The sequence below is a fragment of the Callospermophilus lateralis genome, chromosome 10, assembly GCF_048772815.1.
Source record: "Callospermophilus lateralis isolate mCalLat2 chromosome 10, mCalLat2.hap1, whole genome shotgun sequence".
NCBI classification, from domain to species: Eukaryota; Metazoa; Chordata; class Mammalia; order Rodentia; family Sciuridae; genus Callospermophilus; species Callospermophilus lateralis.
The window spans coordinates 65838149-65855696 of NC_135314.1; the positions used below are offsets into that span (position 1 = coordinate 65838149).

At 40.4% G+C, this 17548-nt stretch overlaps 1 protein-coding gene across 2 annotated transcripts in view; it reads right to left on the minus strand.

Moving 5' to 3' along the window:
- The window catches only part of Plcxd2 (phosphatidylinositol specific phospholipase C X domain containing 2), a 45278-nt gene extending 32295 nt beyond the window's left edge, over positions 1 to 12983 (minus strand). For both annotated transcript variants that reach the window (XM_076868462.2, XM_076868461.2), the window contains exon 1: positions 12298 to 12983. In XM_076868462.2, coding sequence (XP_076724577.1) covers positions 12298 to 12460 — 163 coding nt within the window. In that variant the 5' untranslated portion in view covers positions 12461 to 12983. The remainder of the gene's footprint in view (positions 1 to 12297) is intronic.
- Between the last annotated feature and the right edge of the window lie 4565 nt (positions 12984 to 17548).

Sequence of the window (17548 nt, forward strand, 5' to 3'; positions counted from 1 at the left end):
CAGTAGGCTGCTTTTGTTGCAAGTCAATAAAAAGCCTCCTAGATGTCTGGTCTTAAAAAAAAAAAAAAAAAAAAAGAGGGCACTTGTTCAGCCAGACCAGGTCAGCAGGAAGTCCTTCAAACATAACCATCCTCATGGGTGCTCCAGCAGAAGAGCCCTGGCATGGAAACAAAGCCCTCAGATGAAAAGAATACTGCCTTTTATTACAACCAACTAAAAGTGCTGAAGTTATAGCTGAATACTAGGTCAATTTCCAACTCAAAAAATGTCCTTTACTTAATTCAATTAAATAAATTTGGTAAGGCTAATCTTCGCAATTCTAGCATTATTATCAGGACTTTTTCAATCTGTTTAACTTCTCTGTGCCTCAATTTCTTCATCTGTAAAATGGGGTTAACAAGAATACCTACATCACTGGGTTATTATAGGATTAACAGGGTTTACATACATCAAGTAAAGCAATATTGGACACCTATACAAGTGTGATAAGAAGACTATTGTTTTACTTTTGTTATTACTATTATTGTAGTTTTCTTATTTTAAAAGCCTTAGGACATCTTAAGATTTTTCAATGCTGTTACAAGATTGTGTCTCATCCTAGGCATTATTACTTGCTTTCTTAACTTACCTGAAAATATCTGTTCTTTATGCATAAGTCCTTTGTAGACATTTCAAGATTCCATGTCTCTCTCTTCCTTGCCTCTCAGACTACCTCCATTTTTTCCATAAGGTACTCACTCTGAGCCAGACACCAATTGTACAGAGAAGACAAAACACTGCTGTGCCTAGCAGAGAGACAGAGAACAGTCCCGGTGGGTGACACTATCCCACCTGTAAAGGAGACATGCATAGATGTCCATTCTGAGCTGTTTCTTACAGGATGAATTATAAGTGGCCAAGTGAAGTTGGGGTGGGTATTAGAAGAGAGGGCATTATGGTAGAGAAAAGAGAAGTTCAAAGACTGAAGTCATAAAAAGGATATTATATTTCCTTCTGGGGTTTTCTTTGGGTCCTACATTGCCTCTGGCTCCCTAGAGGTTACAAAACAAAGACCAAGTACTCAGTGCAATGTTGGAAACAATCCAGTATAGGTGTGTTTTGCCAAATCTTTTCCATTTCTTTCACCTGTCATTTCTACAGTTAGCTATGGAGGCTGTTATGGTTTCAATATAAGGTATTCCCTCAGTGCCTTAATCCACTAGAGTGGTTAACTGGGTGAGAACTGTAGACAGGTAGTGTGTCACTAGAAGAGTTAGGTCTCTGGGGTTTCCTTTGGGGCATATACTTTGTCTCTAGTGAACAGAGCTCTCTCTCTGCCTCTGGATTGCTCTGTCCTGTTATCCTCTGCCAAGCCCTTCCACCATGATTTGCTGCCTCATTTCAGGCCCAGAGCAGTGAAGTTGGTCATATTTGAACTGAAACCTCTAAAACCATGATAACCAAATAAGCTTTTTCTCCTCTAGGTTCTTCTTGTCAGATTTGTTTAAAAAACAAAGAGGGCTTACTATCCTTGGGAACTATCCTATTGTTCCTAGGCTTCTTCACATTTTAATTACCTACATGTGACCAGCTCACAATCATTAGTTTGAGTCACCTGGCTCCATCATGCCAATTTAACTGCTCTTTGCTTTGTGCTTCCAGGGCATTTAGTTCCTACCTGATGAACTCTGGACCACCTGACTGTAAGTCTTTAAGGGCAGGATAATGTCTAATTCATGCCCATATCTCCAGGTTTGGTAAGTTTCTGGGATATAGAAGGTATTTAATACATAAATATCGAATAAATAAAGTCATGAATATCTGAATGAACAGACACACAGGGGACTGCCTAAAGCTGGTAAGTATAGATGTCCTGATCCTTTTCCAAACTTCTCTGTTCCATTCATCTCCTTTACACAGGTAGAGTTCACTCTCCCTACCCTTTCACTCCCAGCACCTGCTTACCCCTAGATCCATTTATCTCCATTTGTCCTTCTAGCTTGAGTTATCTGGGTCAATGAAGAGGAAAAGTGTCAGAAAACACAGAGTACAAAAATAAATCAGAAGGGATGACTAAAAAGAGGGCTATAATAAAATATTGCACTGAACAATTTAAAAAATCCCAGAGAGTAGATTCCCTGAAATTTATATCTGCGTAATTTATTTTCTAATAACCTCTCCTTGGGACCTCTCATCTCACACATTTGAATTAGGTCCTTGGAAAAAAACGCAGCATTTGTAGGGGTTTTGACTCCTTATTAACAAGTGCAGAAAGGCTGAGGCCTATTTAGCATATTCAAAATGAGCCAGCCTGGAGTCCCAGAACCAGACTGAGGGACCATTTAGTAGTCTTCCATCCGAAGAACAACATCTTTAAACCTTCTTGTCAATCCACAGGGACAAACTTCACCTCTCAGCCTTCTTTTCCATGAGGCATGTGGGAGAGTGTTAATAATAACCACCAAACTGCCAGCGAAATCTAAGAGAGCCATGTGGCCAATTTAATTTTTAATCAGTTGCCCATTGAATATGTAATTACCCACAATACAACAAAGCAATGTGGAAGGCAGGACTCCTGGAAGCAGAGGATATTGATCAACTTGTTCATTTTTATGTGTGGAGAAGCTAGTGAGCAATCCACTGCCTGAGGATAGATATCAGTCTTGGGTCCTACTTTTACCCCCACCTGGCTGGACAGGTTAAGTGGAGTACATGGGAAGTTTCCAGGGTACTTTCCAGACTGATGATATTTTCAAATGAAATATTTATGCATGAAACAAATGCAAGCAGAGCTTCTCTGGTTAAAGGCCTCTCTCCAAAGCCCTCACTCCTGCCCTGAGGTGTCCTGGGAGATACCAAGAGGGCAGCAAACCTCTCCAGGATTCTGAAGGGCACAAGAATTATTCAGTCACCATAGACAGCCCCCAAATCAAACCCCACAGTCTATGATTCATTCAAGTCAAAGGGTTTTCAATGCCAGTAATGGGAGGTACTTGAAATCCCTCCACACCTGGGTGGTCTCTATTCTCTTTTCAAAAGATTCACTTCTTCCTCAAGTGTTCTATAGACCCCAAACCCCATACCCCAAAAGATATTGTGGAGAGGATTCATTAATAAGAAATTCTTCCTCTATTCTGCTAATGTTCATTCTGCCATCTCCAAAACAGATGGCATCATCTTTTGTCAAGTAGCCCCTCAGGAGGGACACTTGGGCATTTCCTGAGGAAATGTCTCAGTTCTAGATGACAATATCTATTTAACCACATTTCATTGTTTAACCTATAAGAATGATGCTGAGATTTAGGGTGGGAGAAAAAATTAAATTAAATGTTCTACTACAAAATTCTCTTGCTTTTATTGAGTCTTTTGGTACAATTCTGTACATCAATGTGTGAAATCAACAGTATTGATGAATGAGGTAAAAGTAAGAAAAGGTTCCCATTTCAGAACTGACTGGCACACATAGCTAACTCCCATGCTCTCCTCCAAGCTTCCAATATGACTGGAGAAATAAACAAGAAATAATAGAACTCATGCAGAAAAGACAGACTGGAAATTCTCCTCTCTGGGACTTGAAATTTAGGATAGATTTTCTGAGAGAAGTAAAATTTTAGTTGAAATCTAAAATAAAATAAATAAGGGTACAAGCTTTAAACTCAACCCATCTGATCTTAGATGTAACAGTAGCAATAGGTGAGGGCAGGGAACATACAAATTGTGAAATATAAGATTCAGTCCTGAATCACCCCCCGCCCCGGCTCTACCTGTGTCCTCTCAATTCTGAAATGTCCCACAGGTACCTCAAACTCAGCATGGCCCAGACTAAGTGTATCTGTTCCTTCCACCACCCCAAACCTGCTGCTTCTCCTGTGCCAGTGTCCTTGGGAACGCCACTTCCTCCCACTTACCACTTATCCAAGTGTTAACCCTCCAATTAATCACCATGGCCTGTCTCCAGAGTCTGTCCCTTTTCTTAGCCTATAGTTTTACTCTCTTTTTCAGGTCACTTCCCACTTGAATGACCTCATCAGCAGCCCAATTCGTCCCCTTGGTCACAGTTCTTCCTGGTTCCACACATTCTGTGCTGCAGCCAGAGAGATCTTTCTAAAACACAAAGTTGACCTTGTTATTCACCTGCTTAAATCTCCTCACACTCCTGTTAAGATAAAACTAAATCTCTTTAACAGGTTTTATTGGACCTCTAAGTACCTTTATTTCCAGCCACTCTCTTCCTTATAAACTTTGGCACAACTATGATAAGTTATTTTGGTTCATTAATGGCCACTGTCTCTCTTGAAGGTCATCACCTATATTGTACTCTGCTGCCCAACCCAGAATACTGTTATCTGGAGGGCTAGTTCCTGTGAATCCTCCAAAGTTTGGCTTCTCATGACATCCTCCAGGAGGCCTCTAAAGACTTATTAAGGTGTCCATATCTTCTTCTAGCTGTAACCTATACTCCCGAAGTTCTCCTACATGGCACGTTATAACTAATTGATGGAATATCCATTTCTCCAACTAGACCGTAAGCTCTTTGAAGGTAATGACTATGTATCATTCATCATTGAATTACCAGTACTTGGTAGACAGCCTGGCTTATGGAAGGAAATTAACACACTCATGTTGTATAGAGTGAAAGAAACAATGATTTTCTCACCTTAACCCTCACTCTGTCTAATCACTGATGGGTCATTATATTTCATTTCACTTTTATACAGTTTCTTATTGGCTTCCACCTGACCAAGTTTTTCAGTGGCTGCTTTTTGCTTCCAGGATAATGTTCAATCTTAGCATGGCATACGAGGTACATTAAGATCTAGTTCCTGTCACTTTTCCAAGCTCAATGCAAAGGTCATCTGTTCTTTGAAGCCCAGTTTATCAAGCTTTTCTCTTACTACTAGTAATAAAATTGGGCACTGGTTTCCTGAGTGTTATACTATGCACTCTTTTCTTTCATGTTTGAATTTTAGCTTTCTTCTAAGATCATAATCTCATGAAAATCAGAAAGGAGAGTCTTATTCATCTCTGTAATCGTTTTATCTAACACAAATCCTGGCACAAAAGGATACTCAATAAATATTTTGTGACTTAATTTTCTTTTAAACAAATGCAGTCTTCTACATGGGTAATGGAACCTGGAAAAAGCAAAAGGAGTACACAGGCACTAATTTTTTTAAGTCAAATTAATACAACATGCTCACAAAATTTTCATGAGGATCCATATGGGCACTTCCTGCCAGGATCTGAACTCAAGCCTAGGGAGGATGTGTACAAACCCTGTTTTCACCTTTTGCTATTTGGCTTTTTTTTTAATCTAGTTTAAATTGCACTTTAAGAATACTGCTTTCAGTACATAGCCTTCAAATCATACATGTTCATAAAATATTCATCCCAGTCTGACAGAGTCTAGGAATTTTTCAGTTCTATCATTACTGCAGACTATTGCTTCATTCCAAAACATTTCAATTACTGGACACAAATGACTCCTATTTTCTCCTTTATTTTGATATTGTTAGACGGTACAGAAAAAAAAAATACTGATAAAATATCCTTTAAGAAGAAAGGATATTTTATAGCCGACAGTTATAGAGTAACTGAAAAACAAAACAAAACAAAACAAAAAACCTGTTATTCTCTTAGTCTGCCTAGTAGACAATGAATTCAGGAAAAGACTACCTGTATCTCCCAGAAAACACAGCCTAGATATCCCCCTTAACAGCAACACAGGGCTCCACAGCCCAACCCACTTTCTCTTGGAAATGCCATCCTCCTGTATAATGTTTGATTCTAATGGTCTGGCAATACAATCCAAAGCTCTTCCAATATTTAACTAAACAAGTGGGAAAGTAGCAAGATTCCTACTTAACCAAACACATTTAGTACAGAAATTTGATCACAGGTTTTCCCCACCTAGATTTGTTTCTTGATGTGTGCTCAAAGTCTTTTCACACACACAAACACAACCACCTATTACAATATCTATACGTAATCCTTCCTCCGCAGGCAGGCCTGGTTCAAAACTCTAATTGGGGTTAGTCAGCATTTGCAAAACGGTTTGCAATTTTCCCAAAGGCAGTTACAGGATGCTGAAACATTTGCTGACATTACTTTGAATGTGCTGTACCCATAAGCTCCTGCTATCCCTAGAGAGATATGCCAGATGTTGCCACCTGTCACATCTAGGGGAGGTCAAGTCAGATCACATATTAGGGACCAAGCAGCAGGCTTTCACCATATGAAATGACAGCAAGCGTGGTCCAGGGCATTTATTAAGGGTGAAAATAACAGGCATAAAAACCCAGGCCTCTGAGGGCAAAATCAAGCTCACAGCCAAGTACGTGTATGGGTATGCATATGTGTGAAGATGAAGGAGGACGCTCGCGTGATCCTATGGGGATGACGCTTTTGCTGGGAGATCAATGATAGAACATGTACACAGGTTCATTTATAGGAAAGCATTCTGCAGTACTCTCACTCTAGAACTGGAGGCACAGGACTGGGCTAGGACTCAAGGTAAATGATGAGGAGATGGGAATAGAAGCAGAATGAAAAATATGGTCCCGTCACGTCACAGAGAACTGAATTTTTCCCAAAGGCTTCCCATGTGCGTAGATGACAAAGTCTGACATTTTTTGGCTTTCTTCATCAGTCACCCTCACACTGCATTTAAGACTCCTTGGGTAGCCCTCTGAGTATTCTTCCCTTAACTCTAAAGCCCCCTGGAGGGGTGGCCTGTCAAGTTGCCCTAATCTGATCAAATAGAGTGCCATGGCTTAATTGGATAGTCACCTCCTTAATGAGATTGTGAATTACCTGAGGGTATGGACTGCATCTATAGATAACTTTGTTATCTAGTCTAGGCACATGCTTTTAATAAATGAATATTATGATGTTATAACAACAGTAATTATTATTATATGACATTTATTTTGTATCAAGAAAGCACACTGTCTGAATTAAATTCTTACACTCAGGCAAATGAGGTGGTACCATGATCATCTGTTTCAAAGAGAAGGACACTAAGGTACAGAGAGATTAGGTAATCTGCTTAAGATCACACAACTTGAGGGCGGGAAAATCCAACCAGTCTGGCTCTAGCATTCATACTATTAACCAATCCACGATCTTACTTCTTATAGATATGTGTGATTTCTGAATTCTTGGTGGCTTTTGTGTGATTTGCAGGGAAGGTACTAGGGGAGTGATGAACTGTCTCAGAAGAAGAACCTACTAATGGGAACACCAAAGTTATAACCTCTTTTTATTTTTTACAATGACCACCCAAAGGAAAAATGAGAAACAAAACACTATTTCCATTTAAGAAACCATTTTGGACTCAACTAATTTTTTTTTTTCCTTGACTGAGTCAGAAATGGTAGCTTCAGCTTGGTCCTTGGTTTTTCAGTCTCACATCCTGTTAAAGAATGGATTTGTTCTAGGCCAAAATCACAGCTTATGCTATCCTTCAAGTAGAGCCAACCAAATCTTTTTGTTAGACAAGCTATTCTGCAGTCTTTGAGGATAGTTCCCAACTCTCTTTTAGCTAAAATAGACCTGGTCTGACTTCTCGAAGTGGGACTTGAGTTATGGCTCCATCATCCTTGCCCCCTTAGCTATGGTGTCTCCAAGTTACACATGTGGGAAGAGAACAGGAGCCCACAGGGAGAAGAACAATAGAAATTACCAAGTGGTCTTCAGCACAACTGCAACCCAGAAAGGTAGGATTCCAGAAAAGTAGGAAAGAAGAGAAGGGGGTGAACACCAGCAACTCGAGAAGACAGAGCCATCTGGGAACTGGAGAACATGAGGAGTACCTGAGGAAGGGCAGGTATGGAAAGGGAAGGTGAAGCCGGGAAGAAGAAATAGGAGCAGGGAGAGGCAGCAGCCAGGCAGGAAAATGAGACGCTGTAAGGAAAGAAAGAAGGCAGAAAGCATGCTAGGTGAAAGAATTGTTTCTAGAACAGAAGTTACACCAAGTTCTGCCTCTGACTCTTCTGGCCATATTTTCTGTCTCAATTCTTTTGGTTTTTAAAGGGGGCCTTCTATAGTAGGGCTTTAGAATGAGACACAGCAAGGAACGGATTGGAAAAATCTTCCTGTGGCTTCAGGTGGCTATTTATGAAAGGTGAGCCTAACTAATCTGCCCAATTAGGTCCGATCCCAGTGGAAAATGAGGTTGGCTACAAGACACTTCTGCAGCCTTATTTACTCAGCAGGTCTATGCATTGAATTATTTGCATAACAGTCACCAGTAACTGAGCTGCTGCCTTCTACAAGAATTTAGGGTTAAAAACAGAAGTAAGCCATATTCTTTATCTGCAAGTTGTTCACAGACCATGGAAAAGACAGACACCTAAAAATAACACTGTGTCAGGAAGTGTTATGATAAAGGTACCAGCAAGGGATATGGAGGGGCAGGAGAGGGGTCTTCCAGCCAGTTCCTGATTGATCCTCAATATTTAACTAATTACTTTATTTTACTTGGAAAGTCCTCCTCCTAACCCTGAACACCCTCCAACCCACATCTTTTGAAATCCTGGACATTCTTCAAATCTGGGTCAAATGCCATTTTCTCAACAAAGTAGTTTGTCATCTTAAAAGCTGTAATTAATCTTTCTCTTGTGTGTTCTTATGTAACACAGTATTTATATCTGTTCTGACATTTACCCCAATTTGTTTCTTTCTTTAAAACTATGTTTGGTGGTGGGGGGGGATGGATAGATGGATGGATAGATAGATTTACTGATTTCATTACATTGTAAGGTTTTTTTTGACTATATGGTTTGGTTCATCTTTTGATCTCCCACAGGCCTGAGCATAGAAGTTTCATAAAATATACTCAGATGGAAGTTCATTTCAGTCAATGAACCTACACATCCCCTTTTAGGATGCTGAATGGACTGGATCCTGCTTCATTTTGGGAAGTTGTGAATCCTTGTTTTTTGTTTTTGTTTAAAGAAATGGCCTTCAGACCTAAAAAAGACCAAACCATTCTTTCCATCTCTTTCTAAATTTGGACAAGAAATAGGTAACAAAACAAAACCTCAAATTAATCAAGTGATTTTTAATCTGGAAAGGACTCTGTCTTTCATTTGATACCATATCTTAACTATGAATGAAGAAACTAAGTCCTGAGAAATTCAGATACTTCTTCAATATCACACAACCAGGATCAACAAGATTTCCCAACAGATAAAATAGTTTACTTTTAATAACAGAGAAAGAGCACGCTTAAAAGGAAAAGAAAAATAAATAGCACTAAAACATACAAAGAAAATAATTCACTGAAAGGCAGTACACATTATAGAAAAATATTTTCCCTCTCAGTCTACCTATCCACAGAAAATATCATGTTTTCAATAATATCAATAAATACATTATGAATACACTTGTAGAGTTTAGAGTTTTAATTTTAAAACCCAACTTTTGCAATTTCCAGATCCTTCAACCATTTGGACATCAAATGGTTCTATGAATTTGGCAATAAGAAGTCTTCTGAGGTTCTTCTCTAAGATATTTCAATATGTTTGAGTGGCACTGGTGATTAACAGGTGTTCTTAACAGTTGCAGAAGTAAAATAGTACATGAGGCTCAGTTGAGAGGTGCACGCACATTCACACATGTTCTCTCCCGTCATGACTTAGGAAAACACAGCAGGTGCACTCAGATCTGACACAGTTCACTCCATTCCAGTTCTGCTATTATTGCCAGAACCCCTGCCTTATCCCTGACCTTTTCTATGTCACTGCTACCCTCTCCCTCTCCTGACAGAGCTGACCCAGTCTTACAGATGCCCTGGAGCACATGCACACACACACACACACACACAAAAAAAAAAAAAAAAAAAAAAGTCAAAGCACTAAATCTGAATTTGAAATTGACCTGGGCTCCAGTTCTAAATAAAGATCTATCTATCTATCTTTCATCAGATATATAAAATGAATACATCTATCTAGTTAGCTCTACCGATCTGCCTAATCTTCACAATGATGCATAATCACTCAGATAAAGACCACCTGGTTTTAAAAAGTCTTTTACTCCCTGCAGAGTGTGGTCTGTGAACACTGGTTTTCAGTTAGAGACTAGCTACATTACTCTGCACTTCCTGAAGCCCCCTCTAGGGCAAAGGGACAGTGTATTGGTTTTGCAGCTACATACAGGCTTAAATACTAGCTCTGCCACTTAGCAGTTGTGTGATCTTGAGAAAATTACTTAAAATTTCTGGGCAATCATTTCCAAACTGATGATGTTAATACCTACTTCATGGAGGTATAAGGAATTTAGGTTAAGTCTCCCTAAAGTTGCTGCATAGCAGAGTTCAGTAAGGAATAGTTATTGTGAAGAAGGTGACAACAGGGGGAAGAGCAAGAGAGGAAGAAGAAAGATGATGACCCCACTTTCCGAAAGTCTTCCATATTTCAGAATTTCTCAGCAAGGCTTGGCAGAACTTGAGTGCCACCATCTATCTGAGCTTACATATACATACACTTATGTTCCATCCATTCTTGGGTGAAAAAGATATTTCACAGTAGTAGATTCAGCATGTTTTTCAAAAACAGATCCTCCTGCCCATCCCCTTTTGTTTTTTGCTTAGCAGGACTGGACTTCACAAAATAGGGTGAAAAAATTCTTGAGCCCCACAGAGCAGCTCATCATAGAATTTCCAGGTATCACAACAGACCCCAGCTGTTTGCTTCCCCAGCAATTCCAGTAACTGCAAGATATCCTATAGATCACAGAAAAAAGACGCCCAACTCCTTTCTGGAGTTCTGGAGTCAGAATTCACAGATAATCCACTAGCAGGGCTGCTGCTACAGTTTGAGCTATCCAAAGTACAACAAGAAAGGAGGAAGCTTCTACCTAACCCGGACATGCCTGGAACGACAGGGCCATTTATGACCTGCCTTAGATGCCATTCTGCTTGCAAACACACACTACCCTCCATATCATTCGACAAAATAATTGCACTGGAAAGCCTGAAGGCAAATGACTAATGTTAAAAGTGGCCCATGCATCATTTCAGTGATGACTCCACAGGCGTCAATTAAACATGGAAAAGACGTGTTCTGAGGCATGACCGTCTGACATTTTCTAACGAGCTGTATGTAGTCAAATGTTAGTAAATCAGAAGTGATCCTAAGTATAAAGAAAGATAGCAGCCCTCTCCTTGCTCAAAAGCAGGAAGGACCCATGAAGATATGGAATCTGGAAGACCTCCAGAAAACGAGGTGCAAAGAGCCTGGATGTGAAGTTAGCACTGTTCTTCCTCATGCATAGAAAGCACAAATTGGGGTTGCATGAGGTCATGTTTTCAGCCACCAAAAAGGCAGACTGCTCCAGAGAATGCTTGATAGTCTGCCCGGTAGTCTAGAGGTGAACTTTAATTGTTATGACTCCAAGTGGGAGAAAAAAATGGCAGTAGTACATCCTTTGCTCCTTGAATGTTTTCTAAGTTATCAGCACTGTTGGACTTTGCTCAGCACACTAGGCCAAGTTCACTGTGGTCTAAAAATCTGTCCCTAGAAACCATGTTTAATATCCTCTTCAGTGGAAGGAAAAGAACACATTTAACAAGTCTAATGAGACTGATGTCAAGGTATAAAACCCCCAGCAGAGACACAGTGGCTGGAGCAGAAGTGCTTTTCAATACTGCAGTTCTTGATCAGTCAGGCAGACACCTGTGTATATATAGACAAAGCTTCAAACACCACCACCTCATCACACCTAATGACTGCCTGTGATGATAGCTTGCAGTCCCTATTTCTGGCCTTTCCAAAAACAACAAGAACACAAATATGTGTCTTTATACTCAGCCCTGATTCTAAACCTATTCTGTAATGTTTATCTGGTTTTTTTTTTGTTGTTGTTGTTGTTATTGTAGTTGTTATTTGCTTCTCTAATATGAGAAAGGAAATATTTTTCAGTTTTAATTTTGATCCAGATCTAAAATTGTTGATGACTTTTTAATCGTTACCCTTGATTTCTCCTTTTTTCTTTTAGTGATTCAAGTAAGTGCACCCCACACATCCCCTGGCCCCAACATTAAGGTTAATATTCATAGAATGAGGCTATCAAAAACAAAACCAACAAACAAAACCAACAAAAACAACAGTGCCTCCTTTCTCATGAGTCCTCTTTGCCAATGATGCAGTGTTCTTAAATCTCTTTACAGCAGCTGCTTCAGTGTTAAGTTTTGGGTTTGGAATAAAAGGGGTCACTGACAATTATTTTCTCAGCACAATGGAAAAGCAACCCAACCCATTAACACTAAAATGGCAGAATTCAACACAGTGTGAACAAGTAGGAATAGAAGAATACCTGGGATTGCCAGATTGGAAAGGGGGACGTTGTGGAGGTGAGGGGGGAGCGAGGCCATCCAGTCGGCATTGCAGACGTCTGAAGCGGTCTTTGTCCCGCTGGGGTTGGGGGAACAGATGGTCCCCATCCTGAGTTTCCTCCTTGCCTTTCTAACTGCTAGCATCCCTTTGGATCACAAATTGGCCAGGTTCAGCCCAGTGACACTTACTCACTGTTCCAGCTCTCTAGACATTTCAGGGCCACTTTTGTCACGCCAGTCTTTCCAAAATGCCTTTCTGGCTGGGAGAGGGGTCAAAGAACCGGTTCTTTACCCCCAGCGCCCACAGTCCCCACCCTTTCGGCCCCTTTTCTGTTCCACTCCTTTAATCTTCTCAGTCCCAGCTCCGTTAAACTTCTTAACGTTCCCCTCTGGAGAGAGGGGCGGTAGGCCCCTAGAAATAAATCTTCTAGAAAAGGAAGGTCCCAGGAGCAGCCACGCCCGGAGCTACTCACACGACAGGTGCCCACACGGCATGCTGACATGCCTAGGGGTCTGCACACATGTGAGCCCCCGGGCGCTCCATCTCTAGCCGGATTTATGCTTCTGTGTATGTCACTGGGCTGTGCATAAACGGGGCCTGCCTGCTACTCGCTCCCGGGTCCTCAGCGCGGACGCCGCCCGCCCTGTGGCTTCCTGAAAGGCACTCACAAGAGTAACCGGCGGCACCCCGACTCCCGGCAGCCCCGCCCGCACTGCCGGGCAGATTTGCCAAGCTACGCGGCCCGTGATTGGCCGCTGGCGCAGCGCGCTCCGATTGGCCGGCGCCCTCTGGGCTGCCCCTCCCTCCGGCTTCCACACCTCCCTTGCTCCCAGGTCTCCGCCCTCCGCTACTCCTGCTTTCCTGAGTGTAGACGGCTGCCTCCGCAGCTACTGCTGACGTGGAGATTTGCAGGCTTTGGGCAGTGGGTCCTCAGGTCTTCTTCAGCCTTTCACACCGCCAGCACTCAGGTGTTCAGCGAGACCACAAATGTTTCTCTACATCCTATCCCCGCCCCCACCCCCGCACACATTCGAGTTGGTGACAATTACCCACAAAGTATTACATTTCTGTAAATCACAGTAGCAGCAGAAATAGGAGAGGCTCAGAGGCCCAAGAAGCCGAGAAAGATGCTGTATCTCATATTTAGATGAAAATATCAAGGATGGTTTGTGTTTCAAGCATTACATTATTAAGATTCTCCTACACAATACTTAGCAGCCGATCTGCACTTTATGGATGAAGAAATAAATGATATTTCACATTTGTATTGCTCGGTTGTTTGAACCTTCTTTTAAATTATTTGTCCCATTTTCTCCTCACAGTACCCCAAGGCAAGGAGGATTGCTGGTATGCTTCCCTTAACAGATTAAATAGTCCGGGAGCAGGTCATGCACTAGAACTATTTGCAAATTTCATTTTGGAATGGGGACCTGTAGCCGGGAGGTCTGTAGACATACAAATGCGTTCCCCTGCTTTCTGCAGTGTCCCTATTACTTCAAACTTATTTATGATGGGGTCTTTAGAGTCTCTACTGATATGAGAACTTTGCATACCGAAAGTCACAGAGACATTTTGGCAAACAAGCAAATTAAGAAAAGCATCCTGGTCTTGATAGTAGGGCTTTGGAGAGCCTTAGTCAGGCAGATTCTCAGTGACTCAGGAGAACCTTGAGGGAGGAGAAAACGAAGGCCTGAAATCACCCAAAGGGAAGACTGCAGGTTCTTGTACAGATCTGTAGATATATTATATCTGATTCTCTCTCTCTCTCTCTCTCTCTCTCTCTCTCTCCATATATATATATATATATATATATATATATATATATATATAATTTCTGATATATTATATGTAAATATGTATTTTTATATAGATACAAAATTCCCAAACACAAAATATATGGAAGCCACATAAGGCAGACAAAATGTGTTATTTAACTTCAACTGTGAAATGCTCATCTTAAAGCCTTTTTTCCCTTGCATTTTTCAGCTGTTAATGGAAGGAGGGAGCATATAAGATAGCATCAAACTTTAGAGACTTAAAAGGCATTACTGAGTGAAAACTAGAAATGAAGAGAAGTGGAACTCCCTCAGAATGAGTTGGTTTGCACCTCTCTGAAATTAGGAGCTAACCTATTTGATTTGACCAAGAAACAGTTCAAAAGGAGGCCAACACTCTTCCTGAGTCAGTCCTGGAAAGAATCTTGAAGATGAAAAGAGCATCTAGTATAATAGTTGGCATATAGAGGTGCTCAAAAAATATTTATTGGAAGGAGAGAGATGCTCTTGAGACATGCTCTGCTGGGCTTTAGGTATTACCTAAAAGCAGTGTTTTTCAAAATTAAAGGTCCAAATTAATCACATTTTTCTTAAATAGGCATGAAATGCCCTGGATAGTCTGCATTTCTAACAAGATTCCAGCTGATGCTGATGCGGCTGGATCAGACTATACTTTGAGAATGAGCTCAATTTGATAGATGAGGGTATGCACAGCTTCTTCTCCCTTTTCTAAGGTGTATGTATATGTGTATATATATATATATATATATATATATATCACTTTTGTAATTAAAAATAAATGTACATTAAAAATTCAGACTAATGAGCAGAGGCTGGGGCTCAGCAGTAGGCACTTGCCTGGCATGTGAGGCACTGGGTTCAATTCTCAGCACTGCATGCAAATAAATAAGTAAATAAATGTCTACCAACAACAAAAAATATATATTAAAAAATCCAGACTAACAATCTTTAAGAGAATAATTTCTCTGTCACATTATATAATGAAAATTAACATATTAATGGGATTTTACTACTGTACCACAGATGTTCAAGAAAATATTTTAAAATAAAATTAGTATGTAGAATTTGAATAGTTAATATTTTTGTATATTATACCATAAACATTGTCAATGAGAGAAGAAATATATTAATAAGAGGAGTGAAATTTTAAAGCAATTTGATGTTAATGAATAATTGCAACAAAATGGAGTGTTTGGCATGTACATATTATGCTGGTTGGTGCTAAGAATGGAAGGAAAGTTAAATTATCCTCAGATCTATAAGCCAATAGAAATGGGAGTCAAATATGTGAATTTCCAATTGCAATGTACAGCAAAATAAATAGAGAACAAGACATATGAAGATAATGTAGAGGTGTACATTTTGATGGGGGAAGAGCTAGAGGAGAAGGCATTCAAGCTAGGTCTTGAATTCTGAGAAAAGATTCTGTTCATGGAAAAATAAGTGGTGCACTATGCTGTGGGAAAGGGAGATGGAGCTGAGAAAACCAAGGCAAAGCTAGGACAATCAGCAGCAGATGCAAGAAACAGAGAGCATGCTAGAGCGGCACATGGGATAACACTTCTACTCTCATTTCCCCTTCACAAGAGCCCTGGGAGTTAAGCACTGGTGCTATTCCAGGGCTTACAGGCCACATAACCCTGCCCAAGATCTCACAGCTAGTTCGTGGGAGAGCCATGACTCCAAGTGTCTCCCCTGCTGTGCCAAGGACTTGTGAGTGTATGTTACCTGTTATTACTATAAACCACACAGAGGGTGTTTATGACCAAATTGATTAAAGAGTTTGGCCTTTTTCCTTTTCTATGACAAAAGGGACCATTGTAAAGGGGAGTAAAAGGATTCACATTTTACTTTAGGTGGGATTGTCCTATAGAATGGGAAATGGTCAAGGAGACAAGAGTCTTTCAAGTAAATCATTGAAATTAATTATCTGTGAAAAAGATGTGAGAAAGCATGTGAAGGGCTTGGCAGCAGCTGAGTGGTCTTCTTTCACTCTGGTGCTTCCCTCTCTCATCACTCCCAAGGGCCCACAATTCTAGGACCTGAGTGCAGCCTGAAATGAAGTTTCATCATTTGAAACCCTCATCAAACTGTTCATCCACTTTTTAAAATTAATTTTTAAAATTTTAATTTGTTATATATGACAGCAGAATGCATTACAATTCATATTATACATATAGAGCACAATTTTTCATTTCTCTGGTTGTACGCAAAATAGAGTCACATCCTTCATGTCTTCATACATGTACTTAGGGTAATGATGGCTATCGCATTCCACCATCTTTCCTACCCCTATGGCCCTTCTCTTCCTCTCCTTCCCCTTTTCCCCTTTGCCCTATCTAGAGTTCATTTCATCCCCCCCCCCAGCATATTATGAATCAGCATCCTTAAATCAGAGAAATCGTTTGGCATTTGGTTTTGGGGGGTTGGCTCATTTCACTTAGCGTTATATTCTCCAGCTCCATCTATTTACTTGATGCCATGATTTTATTCTCTTTTAATGCTAAGTAATATTCCATTATGTATACATACCACATTTTCTTAATCCATTCATCTACTGAAGAGCATCTAGGTTGGTTCCACAGTTTATTCTGTGGATTGTGAATTGTGCTCTATAAACATCGATGTGGCTGTGTCCCTGTAGTATGCTGTTTCTAAGTCCTTTGGGTATAGATTGAGGAGAGGGATAGCTGAGTCAAATGGTGGTTCCATTCCCAGTTTTCCAAAGATTCTCCATACTGCTTTCCATATTGACTGCATCAATTTGCAGTCCCACCAGTAATGTATGAGTGGACCTTTTCCCCACATCCTTGCCAACACTTTTTGTTGTTTGTATACTTAATAGCTGCCATTCTGACTGGAGCGAGATAAAATCTTAGAATAGTTTTTATTTGCATTTCTCTAATTGCTAAAGATGTTGAACATCTTTTCATATATTTGTCACTCATCCACTTGTATTATATACAATCAAATTTATTTCTATAAATGCATTCAAATATTTTGTTTTCTGATTTGTTACCTTTATTGGTTGATGACCTTACTGGATTCCCAAAGAGTTGATTGGAGCATTTACCAACTCCTTAGGGGCTACATTATTCATTGAAGAGTCTATGTTTTAAAACTGGCTTGTTTTGTTTGAATTCATACCATAAATGAATAATGAGGGTCCTAAAGCAAGTACCCAAACAGCTTACCATTCAGGCAAGTCTGGTTGGCAGGATAAGCTGGGCTGGATTTTACTTGATTGAAGGTCCCAAAGGTCCTCAAAGGAAGTATATTAAGTTAGTGATGCTGAGGTTGGGGCTGTCTTTGACCCTAGAGCTGAGACCCTATATAAGTCTTATCTCCTGATTGTGTTCTAGATGGGCAGGAATAGACCCCAAACAGAATCAGGACCCAGGCACATTCGGTCCAGGGACATTGGCTGGAACTGAG